Below are 27,809 nucleotides of genomic sequence, written 5' to 3'. Positions count from 1 at the left end.
TTATGTTATTAGGGTAGATTTAATAATAAACAGGTTTCCTTTTTTAAATAAACTATCTTACTAATTTTTGATTAAGTGATATAAGCACATGGTTCTAAATTCAAAAGGCAAACAAGAGTGTCTATAGTGATGAGTTTCTCTCCCATTCCTGTCTTCCTTTTGCCCCTCCCCAGAAGTTACATCTGTTGCCAGATTTTTATTTTACTTTATTTTTGGAGACAGGGTCTCACTCTGTCACCCAGGCTGGAGTGCAGTGGCACTATCTTGGCTCCTTGCAACCTCCGCCTTCTGGGTTCAAGCTATTCTCGTGCCTCAGCCTCCCAAGTAAGTGGGATTATGGGCACGCACCACCATGAGTGGCCAATTATTGTATTTTTAGCAGAGATGAGCATTTGCCATGTTGGCCAGGCTAGTCCTGAACTGGCTTCAAGTGATTGGCCCATCTCAGCCTCCCAAAGTGCTGAAATTACAGACATGAGCCACCGTGTCTGGCTCCCATAGTTTATTTTTGGCCTGGCATGGTGGCTCACACCTATAATCCCAGCACTTTGGGAGGCCGAGGCAGGTGGATCTCCTGAGATCAGGAGTTCGAGACCAACCTGGCCAACATGGCGAAACCCTGTCTCTACTGAAAATACAAAAATTAGCTGGGTGTGGTAGTATGTGCCTATAATCCTAGCTACTTAAGAGGCTGAGGCAGGAGAATCGCTTGAACCTGGGAGGTGTAGGCTGCAGTGAGCTGAGATTTCACCACTGCACTCCAGCCTGAGTGACAGAGAAATACTCTCTCAAAAAAAAAAAAAAGATTCTTTTTTTCTGAGTATAGGTGTATGCCTTTTATTTATTTATTTTTACATTTTTATTGACAAATAATTCACATGGCATAAAATTCACCAATTTAAAGTTGGCAATAAAGTACATTTTAGTATATTCACAAGATTGTGCAACCATCATCACTAATTCCAGAATATTTTCATTACTCCAAAAAGAAACCTGAGGCTGGGTTTGGTGGCTCACAGTTGTAATCCTGGCATTTTGAGAGGCCAAGGCGGGAGGATCATTTGAGGCCAGGAGTTCGAGACCAACTTGGTCAACATGGTAAAACCCTGTCTCTACTAAAAATACAAAAATTAGCTAGGCGTGGTGGTGCACACCTGTAGTCTCAGCTACTTGGGAGGCAGGGGCAGGAGAATCATTTGAGTCCAGGAGGCAGAGGTTGCAGTGAGCTGAGATTGCGCCACTGTACTCCAGCCTAGGCAACAGATTGAGACCCTGTCTCAAATAAAACAAAAACAAAAATAAACCCATACCCACTAGCACTCATTTTTCATTATACCTATTATTTTTAGAAATAAATAATAGCATAGCATATACACTAATCTTCACTTTGCTCTTTTTACCACAACATATTTCTCAGAGATCTTTCCTTATTAGGATCCATAGTTTCTTTATTCTTTTTTTTTTTGAAGAGGGCATCTTGCTCTGTTGCCCAGGCTGGAGCGTAGTGGCGCGATCTTGCTTCACTACAACCTCCGCCTCCCGGGATCAAGTGATTCTCCTGCCTCAGCCTTCCGAGTAGCTGGGATTATAGGTGCCTGCCACCGCACCTGGTTAATTTTTGTATTTTTAGTAGAGACGGGGTTTCATCATCTTGGCCAGGGTTGTCTCGAACTCCTGACCTCGTGATGCACCCACCTTGGCCTCCCAAAGTGCTGAGATTACAGGCATGAATCACCACACCCGGCCGCAGTTTCCCTATTCTTTTTAATGGCTCCATGTTATTCCATTATTTGGATAAACCATATATTTAACCAGTGTGATTAATGGACATTTAGGTTGTTTCCAGTCTTTGCTATTACAAACAATGCTGCAATAGATATAGTTGTATATGATATTTTCTACACATTATGTATCTGTAGAATAAATCTCCAGAAGTAGAATTCCTGGGTCAAAGGTCTTAGGTGTTTTAAATGTGGGTAGATTTTGACAAATTTCTTTCCTCTAAGGTTATACCAGTGTACGTGTCCACCAGCAATGAATGAGTATCTGTTTCTTCTCTTTCACTAGCACAATGCCATTTTCAGAAGTCTCTGCTAATAATGACAGGTATCTCATCATAGATTTTTAAATTTGCATTCTTATTAAGAGTAAGGGGGAATATCTTTTCACATGTTTGTACTCTACTTGCATGTCTTTCTTAGACAAAAAAGGAAATTAAGCCATTGTTCTCCAGTCTGGGTAGCAGCAGTAGTTAAAGCACAGTAAATTAAACTTGCCCTTTTAGTTCTCAAACTTTCTCCTTCTCTGGCCCCAACTCCAAAAATTTATTCAACCATTTTATTCTCTTGAAAAATGCACTTTGGGAAAGTGTTTCCGTGGATTCTAGATGAATTCAAAAGCTTCCTAGCTTTGGGGGCAATGGGATATTAAGCCTTGCCTGAGGTATTATTCAATGTTTAAAAGCTTAAAAACCTAATTCAGTAACTTTAAAAGATGCTGAGAAATCTAGTCAGAGATTTAGACACTAAAAATAACCTTTTGCTTTCCTACAAGGGGTTTAAAAATAAATTTTTGGAAACCACAAGAAACAGATGAACCAATTCCAAAAAAGGGAGCTAACAACTTTTCAAACCTAGCTGCAAGTTGCCAATACTTAATTTTCTACTGAGGTTTGCTAGGAAGTTCACCAACTCCCAAAAGGATTATTATGGTAAATCCCAACTTTAGCAAATAGAGAAGGGAGAATGTTGTCTCCTAAACTAATTCCTGGATAGTAAAAGGAGTGGAAGATGGCAATTTTTTAAGAGTGTATGCTGGAAAGTGGCCCACATCAATGAATACAATCTTGGGCCCTGGATTTCTGACCTGCTTTGGAGCTCAACTCTAACTAGAGATTAAACAGTTGGCATCCTAAACAAGACAGGGCTCCAAGTGAATTAGGCCTGCCTCTGATAAATGGAACTCTGTAACCAAAACAGTGGCTGGTGATCTTGGCTTCCATTCAAATGTAAGAGTGAGATATTCAAAAGCTGACTGCAAGCTCTGAGCTTGGCTGGGGTCTGCAAACTGGTGGACATCACTAGAGGATAATCTGGTTGGGGACCTAGCCATTGCACTTGGGAGAATGCCCCAAGTTAAACTGTAGCTCTTTTTTCAGAACCATTCAATATTTTTAAGAGAGAAATCTTCTAACCTCCTGCTTAGGAAGTAAAATGGCCTGAGCACAGTGGCTCATGCCTGTAATCCGAGCACTTTAGGTGGTGGAGTCGGGTGGATCATGAGGTCAGGAGTTCTGAGACCAGCCTGGCCAACATGGTGAAATCCCATCTCTACTAAAGATACAAAAAATTAGCCGGGCATGGTGGCTCGTGTCTGTAATCACAGCTACTCGGGGGGCTGAGGCAGGAGAATCACTTGAACCCAGGAGGTGGAGGTTGCAGTGAGCCGAGATCATGACATTGCACTCCAGCCTGGAGGACAGAGCGAGACTCCAACTATAAAAAAAAAAAAAAGAAAGTAAAATGTAGCTACTGTCAATCTGAAAGCTGGCAAAAAAAAAAAGGGGGGTCTGGGGAGTTTCACTTTTCAATATAATACCTCACTCTTTACTGAGTCTGATGTTTCTACGTTTAGAGACTCTGATTCAGTTTCTCTAGAAAGTAAACTGATAATGGCAGTGTCTAACTGGTCCTCATACAGACTGCCAGTCAATGCTGCTGTTCAACAGCATATTTCACATTTGCTTTCAGAGATACATGGTTATTCCAAATTACTGAGACTTAACTTGGGTTCTGCAGCAAGAATCAGAATGCTTCCTGACAGTATCTCCTCGCTGCAGGTACAAAGGTTTCATTTCATGATGCGGCTAAGTTGGTTTCTCTGGAGGCCTCTCTCTCTCTGCCTCTCTATAATCATTCACCAAGTCTCCAGATATACCTCCTTAATAGCGCTCTTCATTCTCTTTCCTGATTCCCACTGTAATAACTTAATATAGATCCTCATCATTTTTCTCCAGGTCTACTATAATAGTCTTTTAACTTGTATAGTAGGCAGAATTTTAATATGCCCTCTAGGATTCCTGTCCCCAGGTTATTTAATCAATCACTAATTTAGATAATGCTATAAAAGGACTTTACAGATATAATTAGGTTGCTGATCAGCTCACTTTGAGATAGGGAGATTACTGAGTGGGCCCAATGTAATCGCTTGAGCCCTTAAAAGCAGAAAAGGAAGGCAGAGATTCCAAGATGTAGAGGTCCGTGTAGTAGGACCACAGAGAAGCCTCTAGGAGTTGATGGTGGCCTCAGCTGACAGCCAGCAAAAAACAGGAACCTCAGTCCTACAACTGCAAGGAAATGAGTTCTGCCAACAATCTTAGTGAGCTTGGAGGTGAATTATTTTCCAAGCTTATCAATTAGAGCCCAGTGAGCCAACACTTTGATTCCTTCGTTGTAAATCCAGAGCATTACTAGAAAACTCGTAATAGCCAACTTGGACTTCTTACTTATAGAACTGTGAGATAATAGATGTATGTTGTTTTAAGCTTCTAAATTTGTGGTAATTTGTTATGGCAGCTATAGAAAAATGTAACTTATCTCCCCACTTTGAGTCTTGCCCTTTTTGATCAAATCTTCCAACTGCTGCTAGAGTTAGCTCCTAAAAATACAAATCTGATTACTTAATCTGCTGTTTGTTAACAGAAATTATATCCTTTATATTGATAACACTGTGTCTTTGACTTTGGTTTTATGAATTGACTCTTGCTTTTAAACCTCATCAGTTGCCTTTCTCAGATGACACTTTAAGTGGTCATCCATGTCTGATGGAGAAGAAATAATAAGGCATGTCTAGAAATAGCTAGAAATTCAGTTATGAAGAGAATTATGATCATGTGAGAAAGAGAAGGTCAATACTCTAGCAAAGACTGGTTACAAAAATGAGAAAGATTGAGAGGACAGGAAGTATTGGGAAAAATAAAATAGGCATTGTGCTTTTTGATATGTGTGTGTGTGTGTGTGTCCTTATGTGTAAGTATGTGTATGTATGTATATAAATATGTAACACACATATTTTAAATGCATTTTTATAGAAAGTGACACATGCCCATGGGAAAAAAATCAACCATTACAGAAGAGTTCAGGCCAAGAGTCCAAAATTGGCAACTTATGGATAAATTCAATTAGTCAAAGGGCTTTACTGTACTCATTCATACAGCATTTTTAATTTATTCATTCATTTTGAGACTGGGCCTTGCTTTGTCAACCCAGGATGGAGTGCAGTGGCATGATCACAGCTCATCGCAACCTTAACCTCCTGGGTTCAGGTGATCCTCCTGCCTCAGCCTCCCAAATAGCAGGTGTGAGTCACCATACCTGGCCATTTTTTGTTTTTTGTGGAGACAGGGTCTAGCTTATGTTGACCAGTCTGGTCTCGAGCTCTTGGCCTCAAGTGATCTTTCCACCTTGGCTTCCCAAAGTGCTAGCATGACAGGTGTGAGCCATCATGGCTAGCCAGTTTTTTTTTTAATTCAATTTTTAAATTTTATTAAATTAAATTAAATTCATTTAATTTATTTTTATTTTATCTTATTTTATTTCTGAGACAAGGTTTCACTCTGTCTCCCAGGCTGAAGTGAAGTGGTGCAATCAGGGCTCACTGCAGCCTTTACCTCCCGGGGCTCAGGTGATCCTCCCACCTCAGCCTGGAACTACAGGCATGCACTGCCAAGCCTAGCTAATTTTTCTGCTTTTTGTAGAGATGGGGTTTTTCCATGTTGCCCAGGCTGGTCTTGAACTCTGGGTTCAAGCAATCTGTCCTCCTTGGCCTTCAAAAGTGCTGGAATTACAGGCATGAGCCACCATGCCCAGTCCAGTATTTTATTTTTAAATCTGAATTTGAATGATTTCAGATGGGTTCCAAATTTGCCTATTTGACATAGTTTTGGCCCATATCTCATTCTTTTCTAGCTTTATAACTGACCTCATTCATTCATTTGTGATTCCTGTTTTGTTTTTAGTCACATGAGTTTGTAATCCTGGCATAAAGTCCCTACTACCTCCACAAATCCTCAAGTTTTATGTCCTAGAGCAAGATTTCTCAACAGTGGTAATATACACATTTTGAAATGGATAATTCTGTCTTGGGGAGTGCAGTCCTATTCACTGTAGGATTCTCAGCAGCATCCTGGGCCTCTACCCACTACATACTCCCTAGTCACATCCTTTACTTGAGACAATTTAAAATGTCTCCAGACGCTACCACCCTATGGGACCAAATTGCTCCCAATTGAAAACCACTGTCCCAGAGGAACTCATGTTAAGAATTCCTAAGGTATCCTTCTAGATAATTTCTATGTTAATAACAGCAAGTTGTGCTATTTGTGCAAACAGTAAAGTTTGTGTCTCCATCCCCCCTTTTTTTTTTTTACAATTTATATTTACCCTTAACAATTTATCACAAGTATCATTCCTTGTACCTACAAACAAATAAATGTACCATATGCCATACTTTGAAACAATGAAAAAGATTTTCACCATATGAAACTATCATAATTTATTTAATTAACCATGTTCTCAGTCCCCTGCTCCTCCCTACCCCCAACCATTAATGGATTTTTTTTTCACCTGGGTGCATGGAAAAAGCTAGAGAAAAAAAACCTCTCTGATAAACTGATGGAATATAAGAATGAAGAGTATGGAGACAGCAAGAGCTAAAGGGTTTTCTCTGTCAATGCTGCGGTTTGGTTTGTTGCTTTGCAATCTCTCGTTTTGTTTTGTTTTGTTTTGTTTGAGACAGGGTCTCACTCTGTTGCCCAGGCTGGAGTGCAGTGGTACAATCTTGGTTCATAGCAGCCTTAACCTCCCGTGCTCAAGCGATCCTCCCACCTCTGCCTTCCGAGTAGCTATGTTTCCCAGGCTGATCACTGAACTCCTAGGCTCATGCAATCTGCCTGCCTTGGCCTCCCAAAGTGTTGGGATCACAGGCATGAGCCACTGTTCCTAAGCTGCAATCTCTTTCAAAAGCAAGGATTGGGCTACAAAACAGCTGACCACTTTTCCTGATAATCCTTGCTTCATGCTTAGAAAAAGGCTTACAAAGAATGGGGATTTGAAATCACACAAGGGGATAAAGATGACTGTGATGACAAGGAAGGAAATCAAATGTAGAGAGATTAGAAAAGGACCTGTAATGATAAGGGCAAAACAGTCACAAATATCTGACAGACAATATTTTATTTCATTTCTAATCATGGACATGATTATAGCTATCTTCCATTACTTGGGTAGTGATGCATTCAAATAGAACCAGCTCCCTTGCTGCACAGCATCATACTCACCCACAGGAGGGCAGAGCAGATGGGGTCCAGAGGCATGCTCTGATATTCTAAGAATAAAATGTACTCCTGTTGCTAGTAAGTGTCCCAGGCTTGGCAGGCCATAGGTTGTACCATCCTGTGACTCTGCTCTTTTTGTTGATAAATGGGACTCATGGTGAGTAAGATCTGGACGACCTGATCTCTTTCAGCAGATTTTATCAAATTCACTAAATATATAATTACGTTGTTACGAAATAATATGGCTGTCATTTTATGCATAATTTTCTCATAACTCATCAGGATTTCATTAGTGGTTCCAAAAGATGCCACAGACCCACCTATAGAAAGAACTATGAAAAGTAATATAACACAAAATTAAAAAAAGACAACTCATACCTTTTGGTGAAATTTTGTTTAGTTTGTTGCTTTGTGATCTCTTCCAAAGCAAGAATTGGGCTACAGAATAGCTGTCCACTTTTCCTGATTATCCCTTGCTTCATGGCAGTTAGACTACTCCATTCTCGAACAAATCTCAAAATCTGGCAGAAAGTGAGATAACAAAAGAGTTAACAGCTCACTAGGCATCTTCCTTTGAAAGTGAGCCTATTTACAACATCAGAAAACAGCTATTTTGTTGTGTCGCCCAAATAGGCTTTTGAGTTCCACAACCTAAGGCTTTCTTTAATTTGATGTAGTTTTCATATCTTTATTGTAAACTACCTAGAGCAGTTCTTAAGAGATCTCTTTTTTTTTTCTTTTTGAGATAAGTTCTTGCTCTGTTCTCTCTAATTGCTCTGTTGAGATAGGGTTTTGCTCTAAATGCAGTGGCATGATCACAGCTTGACCTCCTGCGCTCCAGCAGTCCTGCCTCAGTCTCCTGAGGAGCTGGGACTGTAGGCACATGCCACCACACCTGGCTAGTTTTTCTATTTTTTGTAGAGAAAGGGTCTCACTATGTTGCCCAGGCTGGTCTCAAACTCCTGGGCTCAAGTGATCCTCCTGCCTCGGCCTCCCAAAGTGTTGGCATTATAGGCATGAGCCATCATACGCAGCCAAGAGATCTTTTTCTCTAAAGGTATGTTTTAGGACATGCAGTGTATGCCCTTAACACACACAGGATCAACAGTGATAATATGCTCATTGAGACCAAAAAAGGTCTGGAAGTACATACCCCAGCAGGGGTCAAGGCAAAACTGGGTGACAGAATGACAGTGCAACATCTGAGAATTGCTTTGTAAGTGATGCCTAAGTTTTCACAGGAAAAAAATCAATAAATCTGGGACTTTTTAGTAGGGTTACCATTACTCTTACTTATTAGTCAAGTATATATAAGTGGATATTTTCTGGGACTCTGAGAATCAGGATTAGGTGATACCAAGTAAACAGCTTGCCAAGTAAATACTTTTTCATTTAAAACAGGTACAGCTGACCTATAAGCAATGCTTCATTGCCACTCAAATTGTAAAAAAAATAATCACCATTTTCTTGTAAAAATGGTACACAGCATGCTGGATCAGCCCCTGCGCATGATGACCCTTCTCGGTAGTGAAGGAAAATCAGCCACAGATCAGTGTTAAGACCTCTCTGGCAGGAATTTGGCCTGGAGCCGCATGCTGGTGCTTCTGATAATGAATCAAGAAACACCCAATAAGGTATAATCTCTGATCTCAGGATTTGTCATTGTTAGAACTTAACCTTAATAGAAAAAAAATGTGATTCTAGCCGATACAAATATCACAGTTGCTAATCCTGTGAATGAGAAATTAAATAATGTGAGGATGATTCTATCCACAGAAACAGCAACTCTAGGTGTGATCATTTGCCAAGGAAACAGATTTCACATATATTCTTAGGACCAGGTAATTAATAGGCACCGCCTAGACTGATGAAAATGCAACCAGTGATTTGACTCTACAACATGCCACAAAGTGCTTTTTAAAAATTAAACTCAAAAAGATCATTAACTTTACTAAAACCAGTTTATTTAAAATAAATAAAGCCATTTTATTTAAAACTATTCTTACCAGAGAGCGATTTTGTTTCAGCTGAAAGCTTGCTGGTAAATCTTCCCAAAGGTCTAATTTTATATCCAAAGGAATGAAATTACAGCTCATCTGTTTTCCATCCTGATAATGGATTAGGAAGACATTAGTAATCCATTTTGTATAGGCACTAGCAACTATTTTATATGAAAATAATTACATTTTGACACAATATGCCTAGTCTCCTAAAAGAAAAACTGAGGTGACACATTCTAGACAAGTGTCCACCAATATGGCTCCCCTGGAGAAACTGTGAGCCAAGAAGGGGAGGCAGGCTCTCTTGCACTGAATGCCTCCACTGCCCATGCCTTACCCAAGGCTATTGCCTTCCGCCTGGAATGCTATGTTTACTGCTGTGTCATACTCTTTTCTACTGACTAATCTTGAAAATAAGTATCAAAATAATAAAATTTGTACATTGCAAATTAATACAGAAGAATATTACATCTTTGAAGTTAATAGTAGCACAATCATTCCCAAATTTGCAAATATATACTCACTGACAATATAAGTATCACACTAAAAAAGGGTGTCAAAGAATAGTCTGAATAACCTTCCCCAAATGATATACATGTCCACTGTTACAGAAACAAGGAAATAAAGAGAAGGTAGAGGCCAGGCACGGTGGCTCCCGCCTGTAATCCCAGCACTTGGGAGGCTGAGGTGGGCAAATCACAAAGTCAAGAGATCGAGACCATCCCCACCAACATGGTGAAACTCTGTCTCTAAAATATATATATATATATATATATATATATGGGTTTCACCATATTGGTCAGGCTGGTCTTGAACTCCTGACCTCAGGTGACCCGCCCGCCTCAGCCTCCCAAAGTGCTAGGATTACAGGCGTGAGCCACCGTGCCCGGCTCGTCTCTAATAAAATACAAAAAATTAGCCAGGCATGGTGGTGCATGCCTGCAGTCCCAGCTACTTGGGAAGTTGAGGCAGGAGAATCGCTTAAACCTGGGAGGTGGAGGTTGCAGTGAGCTGAGATCGTGCCACTGCACTCCAGTCTGGAGACAGAGTGAGACTCTGTAAAAAAATAAAAAATAAAAAAAATAAAAAATAAAAGGAAAGGTAGAAAGATCAATTCCAGGTAAATTATTATTTAAAAATTTGCTCCCCCAAAGCAATGTCACAATATCAGTCAATGAGGACTGTCTGCCAATGGGGCCACTTGGAGAGTAAGTGGAACTGCATTTAGATCCCAACAATTGGGTGCACAACATCCTGAAATATTCCCCCACCAGCCCCAACACTTTTTTTGGGGGCGGGGGGAACAGGGTCTCACTCTGTTGCCCAGGCTGGAGTGTAGTGGTGTGATCTTGGCTCACTGCAGCCTCAACCTCCTGGGCCCAGGTGATCCTCCCACCTCAGCCTCCCAAGTAGCTGGAATTACAGGTGCGTTCCACCACACCTGGCTGATTTTGTGTTTTTGTAGAGAGGGGGTTTCACCATGTTGCTCAGTCTAGTCTCAAAATCCTGGGCTCAAATGATCCTCCCACCTTGAACTCCTGAACTCAAGTGATCCTCCTGTCTTAGCCTCCCAAAGTGCTAGGACTACAGGCATGAGCCACCATGCCTGTTCCCGGAAATCTTAAGGGTAGAAATTAACCACATACAGCAGTGTAGTCAGTTAAACATGAGTAAAGGTATTTCCTTTATAAAGAGAAAGAAGAACCTCTCATACAAAAATCTATTGTATCAACAATAGCTGAACTCATATTCTCTCAGTTAAAAAAAAGTTACAGCACTAATTAAAAATTCTGATATGTAATGGTAATACGTAATTCTAAACCTTGATATAGACTTGAGATTCTGCTGAAATGAACAGTTCTAATATGACACAGGATGCTAAATGTCTGTTATTACTCTTCTTTTTTTTTTTTGAAGATGGGGTTTCACCATGATGGCCAGGCTGGTCTTGAACTCCTGACCTCAGGTGATCCACCCACCTTGGCCTCCCAAAGTGCTAGGATTATAGGTGTGAGCCACCGCGCATGGCCAACTACTCTTCTTTTTAAGGGGTATTCTTTTAGGCAATGAACAAGTTTTTTTTTGTTTTGACACAGAGTCTCACTCTGTTGCCCAGGCTGGAGTGCAGTGGCGCGGTCTCGGCTCACTGCAACCTCCACCTCCCAGGTTCAAGCGATTCTCCTGCCTCAGCCTCCTGAGTAGCTGGAATTAGAGGTGACTTCCACCACGCCCGGCTAATTTTTTGTATTTTTAGTAGAGATAGGGTTTCACCATGTTGGCCAGGCTGGTCTTGAACTCCTGACCTTATGATCTGCCTGCCTCAGCCTCCCAAAGCTCTGGGATTACAGGTGTGAGCCATGACACCCAGTTGAACTAGGAATTTTATCCAGATTTTACTTAAGTTTTTTTTTTTTTTTTTTTTTTTGAGATCGAGTTTTGCTCTTGTTGCCCAGGCTGGAGTGCAATGGTGCAGTCTTGGCTCACTGCAACCCCTGCCTCCCAGGTTCAAGCAATTCTGCCTGAGCCTCCCAAGTAGCTGGGATTATAGGCACCCACCACCACACCTGACTAATTTTTGTATTTTTAGTAGAGAGGGGGTTTCACCATGTTGGCCAGGCTGGTCAAGAATTCCTAACCTCGGGTGATCTGCCTGCCTTGGCCTCCCAAAGTGTTGGGATTATAGGTGTGAGCTACTGCGCCCAGCCTTACTTCAGCTGTTTTAAGGTGAAAAGGAAAGCTTTCATTTAAACTCGACTCTGGTTGTGAAAATATATGTCAACAATTCATCTGCTTAATGTCTCGTGTTTGGAAAATTAGTTGGGTGATAACATTTTATGGTAAAGGGACATGTAAGTATTTAGAACAGTCATAAAAATATATTTGAGACCATTAACAGAGATGTCAAGAAGAAGCAGTGTCCCAGGCTACTGGGCTGGTGGCAGAGCCTGAATACAGGTCAGTGAGGTGGCTGCTGTGGTTTGGTTTGGCAGCAGGTGCATTATACCCTCTACCAGGAGCTTGCAGTTCTCTCCCTGTCTCCACCCAAACATGGATAAAACAGTGATCAGGTAATCCAAGAGGCAGAGCTTTCACTGTACAGAGTAAAAAATGTTTAAAGAATTGAAGGGCTTCTAGATTTCTGGGGTATGCTCTGCCTGGTGTCTGCCCTTTGGTTTCTCTACCTGTCCCTCTCATGTGATGGTCTGAGAAAGAGGCATGACCTAGAGCTCCCCGAATATGGGCAATGAGGGTGGGTCAGGCACTTAAACCTGCCTCAAGATGAGCAAAGGAGTCACTGGCGCTCCCTGCAGCCTGGTTTACCATGTCAGACACTCCACATGGTAGACCAGGCTCCACACCTATAAGAAGAGCATTGATTACTGCCTGGCTTTGTTCTTCGTGTCTCTCTCTCATCCATGGTCCCATGCTAGAGGCTGCTTGGGGATTCTGGTATTCATGACCCTAGCCATATCCTCCTAAGTGAAGATTATCACATGGTACACAATCTATACCTATAATTGGTTTAGTAGAAAACCTGTAACTGAAAGTTTGGTCATCTCCAACATATTATCTTTTAAACATCGATATAATGGGCCATGTGTTTTAAAAGTTTCAAATACTATCTTATTATACTTATAAAGACTAAAAATTTAAAATTTTAGACCAAATAAAAGTATTCATAATCTACCCAGGCCACAGATTCTCATGCGGTTCCAGTGATCTTTTCAGAAAGTCGTAAGTGTTTTCATATTAATAATGAGTTGTAATAATGAGATATTATTTGCCTTTTCCAAATAATATGGAGGTGACCTTTTCCATTGGCTACATGACATGCTATCTCAACAAACTGAATGCAGAGGCAGATATGAGAATCCCATTGTTTTCCATTAAGACTTTAGAGAAAATTGCTAAACATGTAAAACATGACACTCTTCTCACTAAATATTTTTTGACTTCAAAAATATATTTTAAATAAAAATATGTTATTTATATAAATATATAATGGGTTTATTTCTCTTAAAATATGCATTTATTCACTTAAAAATAATTGTTGATCAGGTATGGTGGTTCACGCTTGTAATCCTAGCACTTTAGGAGGCTGAGGTGGGTGAACTGTTTGAACCCAGGAGTTTGAGACCAGCCTGGGCAACATAGCAAGACCCTCTCTCTATTAAAAAAGGAAAACAAAAAAATGGCCTGGTGCAGTGGCTCATGCCTGTAATACTAGCACTTTGGGAGGCCGAGGTGGGTGGATCATAAGGTCAGGAGATCTAGACTAGCCTGGCTAACATGGTGAAACCTGTCTCTACTAAATATACAAAAATTAGCTGGATGTAGTGGCAAGCACCTGTAGTCCTAGCTACTTAGGAGGCTGAGGCAGGAGAATCGCCTGAACCCAGGAGGTGGAGGTTGCAGTGAGCTGACATTGCGCCACTGCACTCTAGCCTGGGCAACAGAGCTACTCTGTCTCAAAAAAAAAAACAAAAAACAAAAAACACAGAAATAGAAAAATGTACTTGTTAATTATTCACATTTAAGTGAATAAATTTTTTTTTTTTTTTTTTTTTTTTGGACAGAATCTCATGCTGTCACCCAGGCTGGAGTGCAGTGGCATTATCTTGGCTCACCACAACCTCTGCCACCCAGGTTCAAGCAATTCTCCTGACTCAGCCTTCTGAGCAGCTGGGATTACAGGCACTCGCCACTACGCCCGGCTAATTTTTGTATTTTTAGTAGAGAGAAGGTTTCACTGTTGGCCAGGCTGCTCTCAAACTCCTGACTTCAGACGATCCACCTGCCTCGGCCTCCCAAAGTGCTGGGATTACAGGCATGAGCCACCAAGCCTGCTACAAATGAGTATTTTTGAGAGTCTCCATTTTAATTTCACATATAGTAGACATCAATAGATATAACCCATATAAACAAAAGCTCATTGGGGTTCTCAACAAATTTTAGGAGTCCAAAGGAGTCCTGAGTCTAAAAAGTTTTGGGCACTACCAAGCTAGCCTATGACAGGAATCAGCAATCATCTAACAAAAGCTTCCTAGCATTTACTAACATGAATGGGCAGGCCGAGGATTCTGTGAAGACGCTGCTGCTCCTGCTGCTGCAAGTGATCGGTGCAGGAATTAACATTTATTCAATGTAGAATAAATGTTCATGTAGGCTAGGCACTGTGCTAATTACTTTATAGGACTCAGCTCATTTTATCTTTGCAACAAATCCTGTCCACATTTTATTTTTTATTTATTATTTTAACAATTTTTAATTTTTAAGGGTACACAGTAGGTTTATATATTTATGCAGTACATGAGACATTTTGATACAAGCATACAATGTGTAATAATCACATAAGGGTGAATAAGTTATATCACATTTTACAGCTGAGGAAATTGAAGCACAGAGCAGTTGAGCAATGTGTCCAAGATTACATACTAACAGATTTGAACTGAAGCAGTCTGGCCCTGAAGTCTGTGTTCTTAAAGACTATATGGTTTTACCTCTCATTGTCTTTGGATTTAACATAGAAATTTTAGAATTAGCTTTAAGGAGGAAAATAACTAGATGCTTATCTCATTGTTAATAAAACTAAGTATTTCCATTGTAAAGTGAAAAAAGGAAGTCTTTTTTATGTTTTAAGTTACAGAATCTGCATGATGCTTACCTTAGTATAGAGATGAATCCGGTCAGTATTCCTACTTGCACAAAACATTAAGGTGTCATACACTGGCAAAGTGTCTGAACTCTTCAATTGTTCTATTAAAGAAGACAAAAGAGAACCTGAAAGCTTATCTACCCTCTATCTTAAATAGCTTATTTTAATCTTGTGTAGGTTAGAATGATCAAATAGCTGTATCAAAAATAACAATATATTTAACAAAAAGTAATTGTCTAGGCTTGAAATAAAACTACCACAGTAGGCCACTGAAGAGCATATTGGCTTATATGGTAAACAATTGTTTTACGTTTTTGCTAATGGCCTAATGAGAAACAAACAGATTCAGAATTAGCTGAAAAAATACAATTTAGGTAGGCATAAGGAAGAATTTCTGCCAATAAGAGTTGTTATTGGCCTTGAAGAAGTTTAGACTAATCTATTCCTTTTGCTAGAGTACATTTAAGTTGAGACTGAATGAGTACCACTTTGATGATTAGCAGCAACATCGCTATGTTGAGGGACAATTAAATGCCTGATTCCCTGTAGCCTGGTGCCTGAGATTCACAAAAGAAGATAAGTAGACAAGCTTCTTATTTAGCCCTTTCTCAGTCCTACTATCCAATTATTTTGTAGGAGAGACAGGATTATCAATGCAGGTCTAAATAATAATCATAGTTAACACTTAGTGAGCACACACAATATGCCAGCCACTGTTGTAGGTATATATAGTAACATCGTTCAGACATAAAAAGTACACTTTATATAGGAAGAAACAGAGGAAGGCTGGGCGTGGTGGCTAACACCTGTAATCCCAGTACTTCAGGCGGCCAAAACAGGCAGATCACGGGGTCAGGAGTTTGAGACCAGTCTGACCAACACGGTGAAACTCCTGTCTCTACTAAAAATACAAAAAATTAGCTGGGCGTGGTGGCAGGTGCCTGTAATCCCAGCTACTCAGGAGATTGAGGCAGAAGAATCACTTGAACCCAGGAGGCAGAGGTTGCAGTGAGCTGAGATTGTGCCACTGCACTCCAGGCTGGGTGACAGAGTGAGACTCTGTCTCAAAAAAAAGAAACAGAGGCACATTAACTTACCCATGGTCACATGGCTAGTAAAAGGACTTAAAACCAGCAAGCTGGCTCCAGGGCTTATGCTCTTACCTTCTCTCACAGTTCATCAGTGATCTTTTAAAGTACTTTCCCAGATCTAGGAGTCTATGATTTGTTTGCCATTTCTACTTGGCAATGTCATCATACTATTATTTTTCTAATCAAGGCATTGGCCACTTTATAAACTTGGTTTATGAATTATTCCCTTATTTTGTAAATTCAAAAATGTACTTTAATATCTCTGAAACTGGCATGTCTTATAGTCAATAACAACATGGCATTTTACAATCATTGCTGGCCAAGTGGCAGTTGTAAAGTAGTTGTCAATGCCTTAGTATGCATGAGCTGAGTCATAGCTGTAATACTGTTGTCACTTTTACATTACATGAGGTAACTGCATTGTTGTTACTATATGTATTGACTTTATTACCTTTAAAATGTCTTTAATTTTTTTCACTATGAGTTGGTATTGAAATGAAAAGTTACCATGTATACCATAAAACTTGGATACAGAGCAGGAGAGCAGAAATTTGATATTAAAGGAGCAAATGTGTATTACTGGAGGAATAACCAAAATATCTTATTTTCTTGTAAAGAAATAACTGAGTGCTTCATGGTACTGAAGGAAATGAGATCTCTGCAAATAGAGGAAGCTGTCTTACATTTGGTTACTGATATGTGCAAAAGGGTTGCCTATTACATGCCAAACAAACCAATCTCTCAGAACAAATGAAAGAAATGTCAAAGCAACAGAGGATGATGTGGTCTGGTCTGGGCTACCATTAAGGTATTGTGTCATAGCTTATTGGCAGTTTTCTTTTCTTTCTTAATGATACAGAAAATAAGTACATCTCATAATCAGTATATCTTCAGATTTGAAGAACTATGCATTAATGCTTAAAGATCAGAAGCCATTCTTTAATAACTGTAACAACAATTCCAAATCAGTTGATATTCATTCTTGGTAGCTATTAGCTACATTAGGGAACATAGTTCCTTTTTCAGTGATGCCAGGAAGTTTAATTCAATGGTTTGAAACTATAGATGATGCACCTATGGTCATTCTTCCAAACTTGTAGAATTCCAAAGAGTCAAAATTACTCTGGTTCTAAAAGAACATATATAAGTAGAATAAGCATTTAACATAATGTGCCTCATTTGTCTTCTGCCTTTTTTTCTTTTTAAATAGAGATGGGGTTTCTCCATGTTGGTCAGGCTGGTCTTGAACTCCTGACCTCAGATGATCTGCCTGCCTTAGCCTTCCACAGTGCTGGGAATATAGGCATGAGCCACCACACCTGGCTTCCTGTTTGTTTTTTTATGGAAATCCATGCTAGTGGAAAGATGTGAAAGAATTCTTATGTGGAATTCTCAGCCCAGTGATCTGAAAAGTCAAAAAAGGGAAGCGAGAATAGTTAAGGGGTAAATGCTGGTATTGTCTGGAGTGAATGAGGCCAAAGCAAATTTCATTGGTAGAATAGAACTTCAAAAGTCTAGTGATTTCTAAAAAGCATTTTTAAGTATAAGCTAACACATTTTCATTAAGAGATCAATGTACAACTAACATGCCAGTATTTCCCTGCCATAGATGACAATTGCCAGGTGTTGGTTCCTAGTCTGATGTATAGTTCACTGAGCCATATGCTGTCCCACAACCAGAATTTCATCAGCACTTGAATTTCTCACAATGAGACCAAGAAAACTAGAGACACAAAACAGTACAACCCACCTGAGTCTACACTGTCTACTTAAAAGCTGCTAAAATTAACAGACCTAAACAGATCCATTCCAAGACATTCTTTGGGAAGACCTTGAGGAGTTAGAAGGAAGGCAGAGAGAAGAAGAAAGGAGGATGCCTTGAGCTCAGAAATTCTTAAATGAACATTTCATTTTAAAGCTGAGCCAGACTCCAAATTATATCAGTATTTAATAGCAACTAACTTAGAAGAAAAACTTCAACAGTTTCATCCCAACAATTGGGTTTGTTTTAATAAGAATATCAATCTGTAGGTTACTATGGTCACTAAATGAGTAACCCAAAAGTACTCAGTCTCTTGCCAGTTGGCCCATAAACGATAGTGACGTATGACATACAAGCTGATATTTGCTAACCGTCACAGCTATAAATAATGAATGGAATCGACCAAAAAGTAAATAAATCTGAAACACTGTATGGTTGGCTCCAAAGGCAGTCATGATTCAGTCTTGACACTACGTTCCTTAAAAACATTTTCTTTAAAATACTTTTTTAAAAATATGCCCATTAAGTGTAGCCATTTACAAGAATTTTTGTGTAAAGGATTAATGATATGCTAAGTGTTAATTATCTGTCAGTCTTACTATTTTGCCCCAAAGCACCTCCCAAATATCAAAACAACACCCTCACTGTGTGAATGAGCTAGGCTTGGCTGAGGCTGGGCAACAGGCCTGGTGGCAGCACATGTAGCTATTTATCGATTTTGCTCTATGTGTGATGTCTGAATGCCAACAGATACACTCAGCTCTTCCAGCCATCTGGTGTTTAAGTATGTAGTTATAAATTGGCATTTTTAATATAAAAGAGAGTAAAAGGAACCTGGAACAAGGTAGTAATTACAAATCTAATAACAGTATTATGTGTGAAAGTACATGGTTATTATTTGGATGCTAGAAATGGAAACAAGACTTACCATTACCTGGCTGGGGTGTAAGTCTGTCTTCTTTCTCAATTTTTAATGTTTCTTCTTTGCTGTCAGCCAACTGGTCAGGTTCTGACTGTGCAAGGACTTGTTTTTCACAGTCTAAGATAGTTTGAACTTCAGAGTTACCTTTCAGAGAATCGTCCTTCTCATTTTTGTTTTTATCCTGGATATGGCTGAGGCTATCTATTTGCATAACGATTAAAATCAAAATTATTACAAAAATATAATAATTTACATTTAAAAGTAAAGTAAAAAGACTGTAACATCTAGGTCTTATAAAAAGAAACAAAGTGAATAATGTTTATTCATATGTTCAAAACATTGATCAGGAGCCTACTATATACCCAGTACTATTCTAGATGCTGAAGAGACAGCAGGAACAGGACAGAGAAATCCCTGCATTCTAGACTCCATTATAAGTGGCAGAGATAGACAATAAAATATACAAATAGGGAAATAGTATATTTTCAGAAAAAGAGAACACAACTAAGTTTTTGTTTGTTTTTGTTTTTTTAAGTAAGAAGGTTTTGGAGAGCATTACTATAGCAAAAGTCATTAGGACCAAGCACTAAGAGGAATCCCATTTGAGCTGAGAGGTGTTCATGAATCTAGAAAGCTTGGACTCAGGCCTATATTCTTGGTCTAAATATTCTAAATGTAACTGGAAGCCACTGAAGAGTTTTAGGCAAAGGAATAATAACGAACTAAGTTTTTAAAGGATCACTTTGGCTGTTGTGCACAGAAGGATCAGATTAATATGGAGGCTACTGAGGTATGGGAGAAAGATGGTGGCTTTAGAGTAGGATGGCAGCAATAAAGATAAAGTGGTTGGAATCAAGATTTATTCTGGAGGTTACTCGATAGGTTGAGTGTAGGAGGCGAGAAAGAGACCAAAGATACAGGCTAGGTTTTTAGCATGATGTAGTAAAGATCAGGGAGGAGATCTGGGTATTAGATATGGCAGTGGTAGTAATATAAATCTAATATATTTTTATATACAGTAATATCACTGTTACTTAGAATATTTATTTGTCTCTAATCAGAATTTCATAGTCACAAAAGGTAGTTTTTATTTTTTTAAGTTGCTTGACAGATTCCTTATTAAATCATGGGTCTAGAAATTTTCATTTTTGCTTTTGGTATTGAAAAGGAAAAATGAGAACTATAAAATTCATATTAAACTGATTTTTGTTGCTAAATCATTCAACTTATACATTTAATGTAACCTGACATTATTTTATAGTTACAACAGAGCTTATTTTTATTGCCTATAGCAGTTGGGAATTGCATGGAATCATGCTAATTGTGACAGAGATATTACATGAAATAAGCACATGATTCCAATTTAGTTCACAGACAACAGGTGCCCACATACAAATATAACCACCCAGATGGCAGACTTGTCAATTTTGGTAGGAGTACCCAGAAGTGAAAGAAGGAAGACTCGGCTTCTCCCTACATTTTCCTTCAAATCAAAATTAAGACAGAGACAAGAGCAAGGCAGGAAAAAGGAATGGCAATATTAAAATTTATATTTTAGCTGCATCTTTGTTGATGCTAATATTTTGAAGAATTAATGTATGATGCAAAATTAGATGTGTACAATTATTAAAACTGATAAATTAAATGTGTACTTCCAGTTTCCAAAACTGTCAACTTGACATTATTATTATTATAAAAATGCTCTCTAGAATTGGAAACAAGAATACTAATGATCTTTTTCTTATGACAACCACGGGTATTAATAATCATTTCGGAAACTAAACATCAGAAAATGGTATCCCATGCTATAAAAACATACTTGAGGTATATTTATTATTTCTGACTTTAAAATATGTTTTAGAAAAGAATAAACTCAAAAAAAAAAAGACACCAAATTGGTTCACAAATGAAGACTGATCTATAAAGGAATTTCGATGCTTTGACAAGCAAAAACCATGGCACAATGTATACTGACTAGGCAAAGAAGCTACATTAGATTATTTTGCTATTTAAACATAAAAATAATCCATAATTTCCTTAAAAACAAGTATTATCTACAGAGGAGAGAAAACATCAGGTCTACGAGTATAAGGCCTATTTGCTACCATAGCAACAGAGCTTCTATTCCTGCCCACTGAATTCATATCCTGCTGACATTAATCAGAGATGTCCATTTGTGCCAAATTAATGCCATATCACAGACGCTTGGGGATATACATTCTTGACAGAACCAGGAGCTTTTCACATTCCACAAGGGATAAATTCAGTCTTCACTATATGAAGCTCTTATTCCAGTTTAAAAGCTAAAGTTGTGCTGAGTCACACTAACGTTGGATAAGAGCAGTCTCTAAAAGCACAGGTTATCTGAAGACACCACTAATAGCCCTTACCTCCATGGTCACCTTGTATATACTCACCAGCACTGCCTTGAGGATTCTCACACATTTCACAATAACGTAACACTGAATTATTGATATAGGTGCAGAAACTACATTGCCAGCCCTCGACAGGAAAGGTTGGGGTGGCTGACTGGGCCTTGGCCTCCTGGACACTTTCCATGAGTGGAGTTCTGATTTGTCTGGACTGAGATGGTGTTTCTTCTGAGGGACTGTAGTGGTCATCCGTGGTGACCAATTTCAATCTTTTAGTTTCAGGTTCAACATCACTTTCATAATCGATGATATCTCTTGTAGCTATTTTTGTCAGGTTTGATGACACTACAGTATTTTCCTCCAGGAAATTCTTTGATTCATAACAGGAGGTCATCAACTGTCTTTTTTTAGGTTGTGGCAAAAAAAATGATCGAATATCATGCTGTTTTTCTTTTTCAAACTAGGAAAAGCAAACAGTAGTTATCAAAGTAAGAAATAATCTAATATGTTCTTCTTAAATGAAAGAGCTTAACAAAATATTTTAATTAACCATATTGCCTTATCCTTTGAATACCTTTTTGGAAATGAATTCATTATGCTCTGACCCTTCATCTAGCTCTATCTCTATATGTATATATATGTAAAACATATCCAGGTAGTTCCTATGTCTAACTTTTTCCTTAGCACTTACTGTGTGCCAAACACTTTACATATATTAACTTATTTAATCCTCATGCCAGCTGTGAGGTCAGCACTATTATTATTATTATCACATTTCAAATTAGGAAACTGAAGCTTTAGAGAGGTAAGATAACTTGGTTAGAGAGGTTATATAACAAAAACATACTTAATATGTTACCCTAGATGTATGTCAGGGAAAAAAGGCAGTTGTGTATTTGAATATTTCAGGTCAATCAAGGACCTAAAAAAATGCTTTCACACTCAAACTAATAAACACAATGTTCACAAATAATGTCATTCATGTGAAAATGTTTCCTTGACCAGGAAGCATTTTTCAAACAGCACAAAGGCTGTTAATCAGGCTGGGTGTGGTGGCTCATGCCTGTAATCCTAGAACTTTCGGAAGCTGAGACATCAAGATTGCTTGAGCTCAGGAGTTCAAGACCAGTCTGGGCAACATACTGAAATCCTGTCTCTACAAAAAATAAAAAATAATAAACCCCAAAACAAAAATTAGCCAGGAGTGGTGGCATGCACCTGTAGTCCCGGCTACTCGGGAAGCTGAGGTGGGAAGATTGCTGGAGCCTGAGAGGTTGAGGACTGGGACTACAGGTGCACACCACAACACCTGGCTAATTTTTGTATTATTAGTAGACGGGGTTTTATCATGTTGGCCAGGCTGGTATCAAACTCCTGACCTCAGGTGATACACCGGCCTCGGCCTCCCCAAGTGCTGGGATTATAGGCATGAGCCACCACGCTTGGCCAATGCTGTGTGAATTCTGAGACTAGGTCACTGAAGGTAATATGGCTTCCACTTGGCTGGCCCTCTGTTCCTCCCTTTCTTTCTCTCAGGACACTTGCCTTGGGAAGTGTCCACCATTGGTGTGAGGAAACCCAGGCCACATGGAGAAATCCTGCAGTGTTCCAGTTGACTGCCCCAGAAAAGCCCCCAGGTGACAGACAGCATCAACTGCCAGACATGTGAGTGAACAAGCCTTCAGAGAAGTTTTCAGTCCCTAGCCTGGGGTGTTTTCCAGCAAAAGCCACAGTCATCCTGGAGGAGACATGTCATCCCTGTTGTACGCTGGTTGAATTGCACCCATAGAAACTATAAGAAATAATACATGGCTACTGTTGTCTTAAGACACTAAGTTTTAGAGCAATTTGTTATGCAGTAATAGATAACTAAGACTGATACTGTAGATAATGATAACAAAATACCATATATTTTAAATGATATTTTACATGATTATTATCTGCATTCTTAGTGGTACTGCATAAGACAGAATTATAAAATTCATAGAAACATCTCACTTAAATTATTGCTGTAAAAAAAAATAAAATAAAATTCATAGAAACAGAAAGATAAGTGGTTTCCAGAGGCTAGAGGGTAAGAAGAAATGGAGAGTGATTGCTAAATGGGGTAATGGAAAATTTTTGGAAATACTGGTGGTGGGTGAACAATACTGTGAATGTAATGCCACTAACTGTACACTTAAAAATGGTCAAAATGGCCGGGCGCGGTGGCACAAGCCTGTAATCCCAGCACTTTGGGAGGCCGAGGCGGGTGGATCACGAGGTCAAGAGATCGAGACCATCCTGGTCAACATGGTGAAACCCCGTCTCTACTAATACAAAAAATTAGCTGGGCATGGTGGCGCGTGCCTGTAATCCCAGCTACTCAGGAGGCTGAGGCAGGAGAATTGCCTGAACCCAGGAGGCGGAGGTTGCGGTGAGCCGAGATCGCGCCATTGCACTCCAGCCTGGGTAACGAGCGAAACTCCGTCTCAAAAAAAAAAAAAAAAAAAAAAAAAGGTCAAAATGGCAAATTTTATGTTACCACAGTATAAAAATTCGAAACAAAAAAAGGAAGCAAAAAAATAAGGAAAGAAAATTTAGGAAATTAAATTAGTAAAATTAAAATATGGCATAATAGGGAAAAAGTGCTCCCCTACCCCCCTACTTCCCATAATGTAGAACTCTTTTTTTGCTTGATTGTTAATTTATACATTCTTACATACTATAAAAAGTTATCTAATTAGTTGCAGAAATATACATAATTCAGATAAACACAAAGAATCAAATCATTAACCACGAGACATGATTTTTAGAACAATGCATAAGGGAAATTCTATTAAAAAAAAAAAAAAAAAAAAACAGGGTGGGCCGGGTGCGGTGGCTCACATTTGTAATCCCAGCACTTGGGGAGGCCAAGGCAGGTGGATCATAAGGTTAGAAGTTTAAGATCATCCTGGCCAACACGGTGAAAACCTGTCTCTACTAAATACAAAAATTAGCCGGGCATGGTGGCACACACACCTGTAGTCCCAGCTACTTGGGAGACTGAGGCAGAAGAACTGCTTGAACCAAGAAGGCAGAGGTTGCAGTGAGCCGAAATCACGCCACTTCACTCCAGACTGGGTGACAGAGTGAGACTCCATCTCACTAAAAAAAAAAAAAAAAAAATGCCGGGCGCGGTGGCTCACGCCTTTAATCCCAGCACTTTGGGAGGCTGAGGCGGGTGGATCACGAGGTCAAGACATCGAGACCATCCTGGTCAACATGGTGAAACTCCATCTCTACTAAAAATACAAAAAAAAAAATTGGCTGGGCATGGTGACGCACGCCTGTAATCCCAGCTACTCAGGAGGCTGAGGCAGGAGAATTGCCTGAACCCAGGAGGCAGAGGTTGCGAGCCAAGATCGTGCCATTGCACTCCAGCCTGGGTAACAAGAGCGAAACTCCGTCTCCAAAAAAAAAAAAAAAAAAGCAGGGGAGGGTGGAAGAAAGCAGAGAGATTAATTGGTTGATGAAGTTTGGTGTGTATTTTTTTGTTTGTTTGTTTGTTTGTTTTTAAAGTAACAGGCTGAGTATAGTGGCTCGTGCCTGTACTCCAGTATGTTGGGAGGCCAAGGCAGAAGGATTGTTTGAGAACAGCCTGGGCAACATAGCAAGATCTTGTCTCTACAAAAAATAGAAAAATTAGCCAGGTATTGTGGTCTGTGCCTATAGTCCTAGCTACTTAGGAGACTGAGGAAGGAGAATCACTTGAGTCCAGGAGTTCTATACCAGTCTGGGCAACATGGCAAGACCCTGTCTCTTAAAAAACATAACAAAGAAACATAAATAATTAAATATTTAAAGAAAATACTCTATTCTATACAATAAAACTGCAAAGAGGACTTGCAGAATTTTGAAAACACTAGCAAATGTTCAGCAAACATGAACAAATTCTATCAGCTATTTCTAGTTAAACCATACTGTTTTTCCAAGAGAGGTAAACTTTCTGTCCTTGCCTATTTAGAAATGAGTTGATTTTATCCTCATCCTTATTCAGTAGTTTTGCTGGGCATACGAGTCTCCTCAAATCCTTCCGTTTTGAGATAGGGTCTTGCTCTGTCACCCAGGTTGGAGTGCAGTGGTGCAATTACAGCTTACTGGAGTCTCAACCTCCTGAGTTCAAGCAATCCTTCCACCTCAGTCTCTCGAGTAGCTGGGACTGCAGGAGCATGCCACCATGCTGGCTAAGTTTTGTGTTTTTTGTAGAGATGGAGTTTCAACATGTTGCCCAGATTGGACCTGAACTGTTGAGCTCAAGCAATCCACCTGTCTTGGCCTCCCAAAATGGTGGAATTACAGGCATGAGCCACCATGCCTGACCTCTCAAATCCTTAAAGGCATTGTTCTGTTTTTTCCCAACATCCGATGATGCTGCAGATGTTGTTCCTTTGTAGGCTGCACATTTTTGCTTTCTTTTAGAGGTCTTCAGGAACTTTTATTTCCGACGTTTTAAAATTTCACAGTCATCTACCCTCTATATAATCTATATTTATATGCCTTAAAAAATTCTGCTCAGCACCCAAGATACTTTATTAATTTTGAATACTATTATCTTTAGCTCTTAAAAATTTCTATTATTCTTCACTAGTTCCTTCCTCTTAATTTTCTCTTTTTCTGGCATTCCTATTAGTAGAATGTTGGACTTACACATTTATGTCTTAAACTTTACTCTAATATTTTCCTTCTTTTTGTCTTTTTACCTGTAAACTCTTAGTTTTCCTCTATTCATCTTTCAACCCTTCTATAGAATTATTTTAGTTTGGCAGTCATATTTTAACATCTATAAGTTCCTGGTTATGCTCTATCCTTTATTTTTATTAAACCATATTCTCATTTTATTTTTATGGGCAATATAATCTCAAATCTGAAACTACTATTTGAGAGTTTTTCAAAAATTATCTTGAGGATCAATTTTTGATTAGTTTACTTTTATTTATCTTTTTCATGCTATAGATTTTCTCTTCAAATGTCTAATCACCCTTGATTGTCCCTTCCTATATAAGAATGAGGAATGGGAGGGTTTCCTGGGAACTCAGGACACATGGGGCTATCAGCAAGATCTGATAGGACATGCTGATTGAACATGAGGGGTGAGGAAGATGCAGGGGCCTAGAGTGATCCTCAGACTCCTAGATTTTTGACTTGTAACATGGTAGGGATGACATTTTCAGTTACTACAAGAGAAAATACAGAAAGATAAATAGGTTCCTTAGAAGACCAAAAAAGAAGAGACAAAGAAACAAGCTCACTTTTAGAAATGTGCAAGAACTAGTGGTAATGGGGTAGACAATTCCAGGAAGCAGGTTTGGAGTACATAAGAGAGACAATTGAGGCCAGGCGCAGTGGCTCACGCCTGTATCCCAGCACTTTGGGAGGCTGAGGCGGGCAGATGACTTGAGGTCAGGAGTTTGAGACCAGCCCAGCCAACATGGCGAAACCCCATCTCTATTAAAAAATACAAAAAGTAGCCAGGCATGGTGCACACATCTGTAATTCCAGCCTCTTGAGAGGCTGAGGGATGAGAATTGTTTGAACCCAAGGAAGCAGAGGTTGCAGTGAGCTGAGTTGTACCACTGCACTCCAGGGTAGGTGACAGAGTGAGACTATCTTAAAAAAAAAAAGAGAGAGAGAGAGAGAGAGACAATTGGATCTAGGTATCAGAGAACAATCATGGACATGCAGGTGGATAAAATCATAAAAGTGGATGTCATGCCACAAGGTAGTTCAATAAAGTAAAAACAGGTAAAAAGTCAAGGACAGAAAATAAGGGAACAAAATCAATGGTCGAATGAGTAAAATATCCAGAAGAAAACTCAAAGCAAAAAAATCAGGAGGGTAGTGGCTTTAGTGTGTGTTTTGGTTTCCCATTCATTATACTAGACATTCAGTAGGTACTTTCTTTTTTTATTATTTTTATTAAAGAGATGGGGTCTCGCTGTGTTAGTCAGCCTGGGCTCAAACTCCTAGGGCACAAGCAATCCTCCTGCCTCAGCCTCCTAAGTAGCTGGGAACTACAGATGCACCATTGCACCTGGCTTTCAGTAGGTACTTCAAATAAACTTGTGTCCTTTCATCATGGGAAGTTTTTTTAAATTATTTTTTTCTTCTTCTATCTTCTCTTTCTAGACCTCCTCTTAGGAAGCAAGCTTCTGAACAGATTATTTGATTTTCTTTGCTTTTTCTATATCTTTGTTCTACTTTCTGGGTAATTTCTTCATTATCCTCCCTTCTTTCCTTATTTAATTATTAATTTCAGATATTATAGTTTTAAGCTCCGAGAGCTTGTTGTGTTCTCTGATTTTTCCTTTTTCTTATTGCTTCATGAGCACAATATTTTTACTTCTCTGTGGCTACTGATGGTAGTTCTTTGTTTTGTTTTTACGTTTTCTTCAGCTCATTACATTGTCTCTGTTTCTTTTGTATTTCATTCTTGGCTTGCATGTTTGTTTTGAGTTTTGCTTTTTTTTTTTTTCACATGAGAGGCTCTCCTCAATGCCTGGTGGCCTTTTGTTATCCATTGAGATGCTAAAATGCTATCAGGAGTTCCATATGGGAGACTTCAATATAGGTTCATCACTGACTCTTCTATTATCTCTCCCTCAGTCTACACAAGTTTTTGCTTGGTCTAATCAGTTTCTCCACAGAGGAC

General features: G+C 39.2%; 1 protein-coding gene across 19 annotated transcripts in view; it reads right to left on the bottom strand.

Moving 5' to 3' along the window:
* Positions 1-27,809, bottom strand: part of ZRANB3 (zinc finger RANBP2-type containing 3) — a 313,593-nt gene that overhangs the window by 39,455 nt on the left and 246,329 nt on the right. For 17 of the 19 annotated variants that reach the window (XR_010344621.1, XR_010344622.1, XR_010344624.1 and 14 more), the window contains 5 exons: positions 21,182-21,596; positions 18,771-18,965; positions 14,999-15,090; positions 9,340-9,441; positions 7,712-7,854 (listed from right to left, as the gene is read on the bottom strand). Coding sequence is in view for 12 of the 19 variants with exons in the window: in XM_064382815.1 (XP_064238885.1) it covers positions 7,712-7,854; positions 9,340-9,441; positions 14,999-15,090; positions 18,771-18,965; positions 21,182-21,596 (947 nt within the window). In the remaining 7 variants the exon portion in view is untranslated. The remainder of the gene's footprint in view (positions 1-7,711; positions 7,855-9,339; positions 9,442-14,998; positions 15,091-18,770; positions 18,966-21,181; positions 21,597-27,809) is intronic. The other 2 variants (XM_064382813.1, XM_012468449.3) reach the window with 1 other exon arrangement.

The sequence above is a fragment of the Aotus nancymaae genome, unplaced genomic scaffold (assembly GCF_030222135.1).
Source record: "Aotus nancymaae isolate 86718 unplaced genomic scaffold, 86718_ANA_hifiasm-v0.15.2.pri h1tg000029l, whole genome shotgun sequence".
NCBI classification, from domain to species: Eukaryota; Metazoa; Chordata; class Mammalia; order Primates; family Aotidae; genus Aotus; species Aotus nancymaae.
The sequence above is the reverse complement of the archived record's forward strand: the minus strand, read 5'-3'. Positions and strand labels throughout refer to the sequence as shown.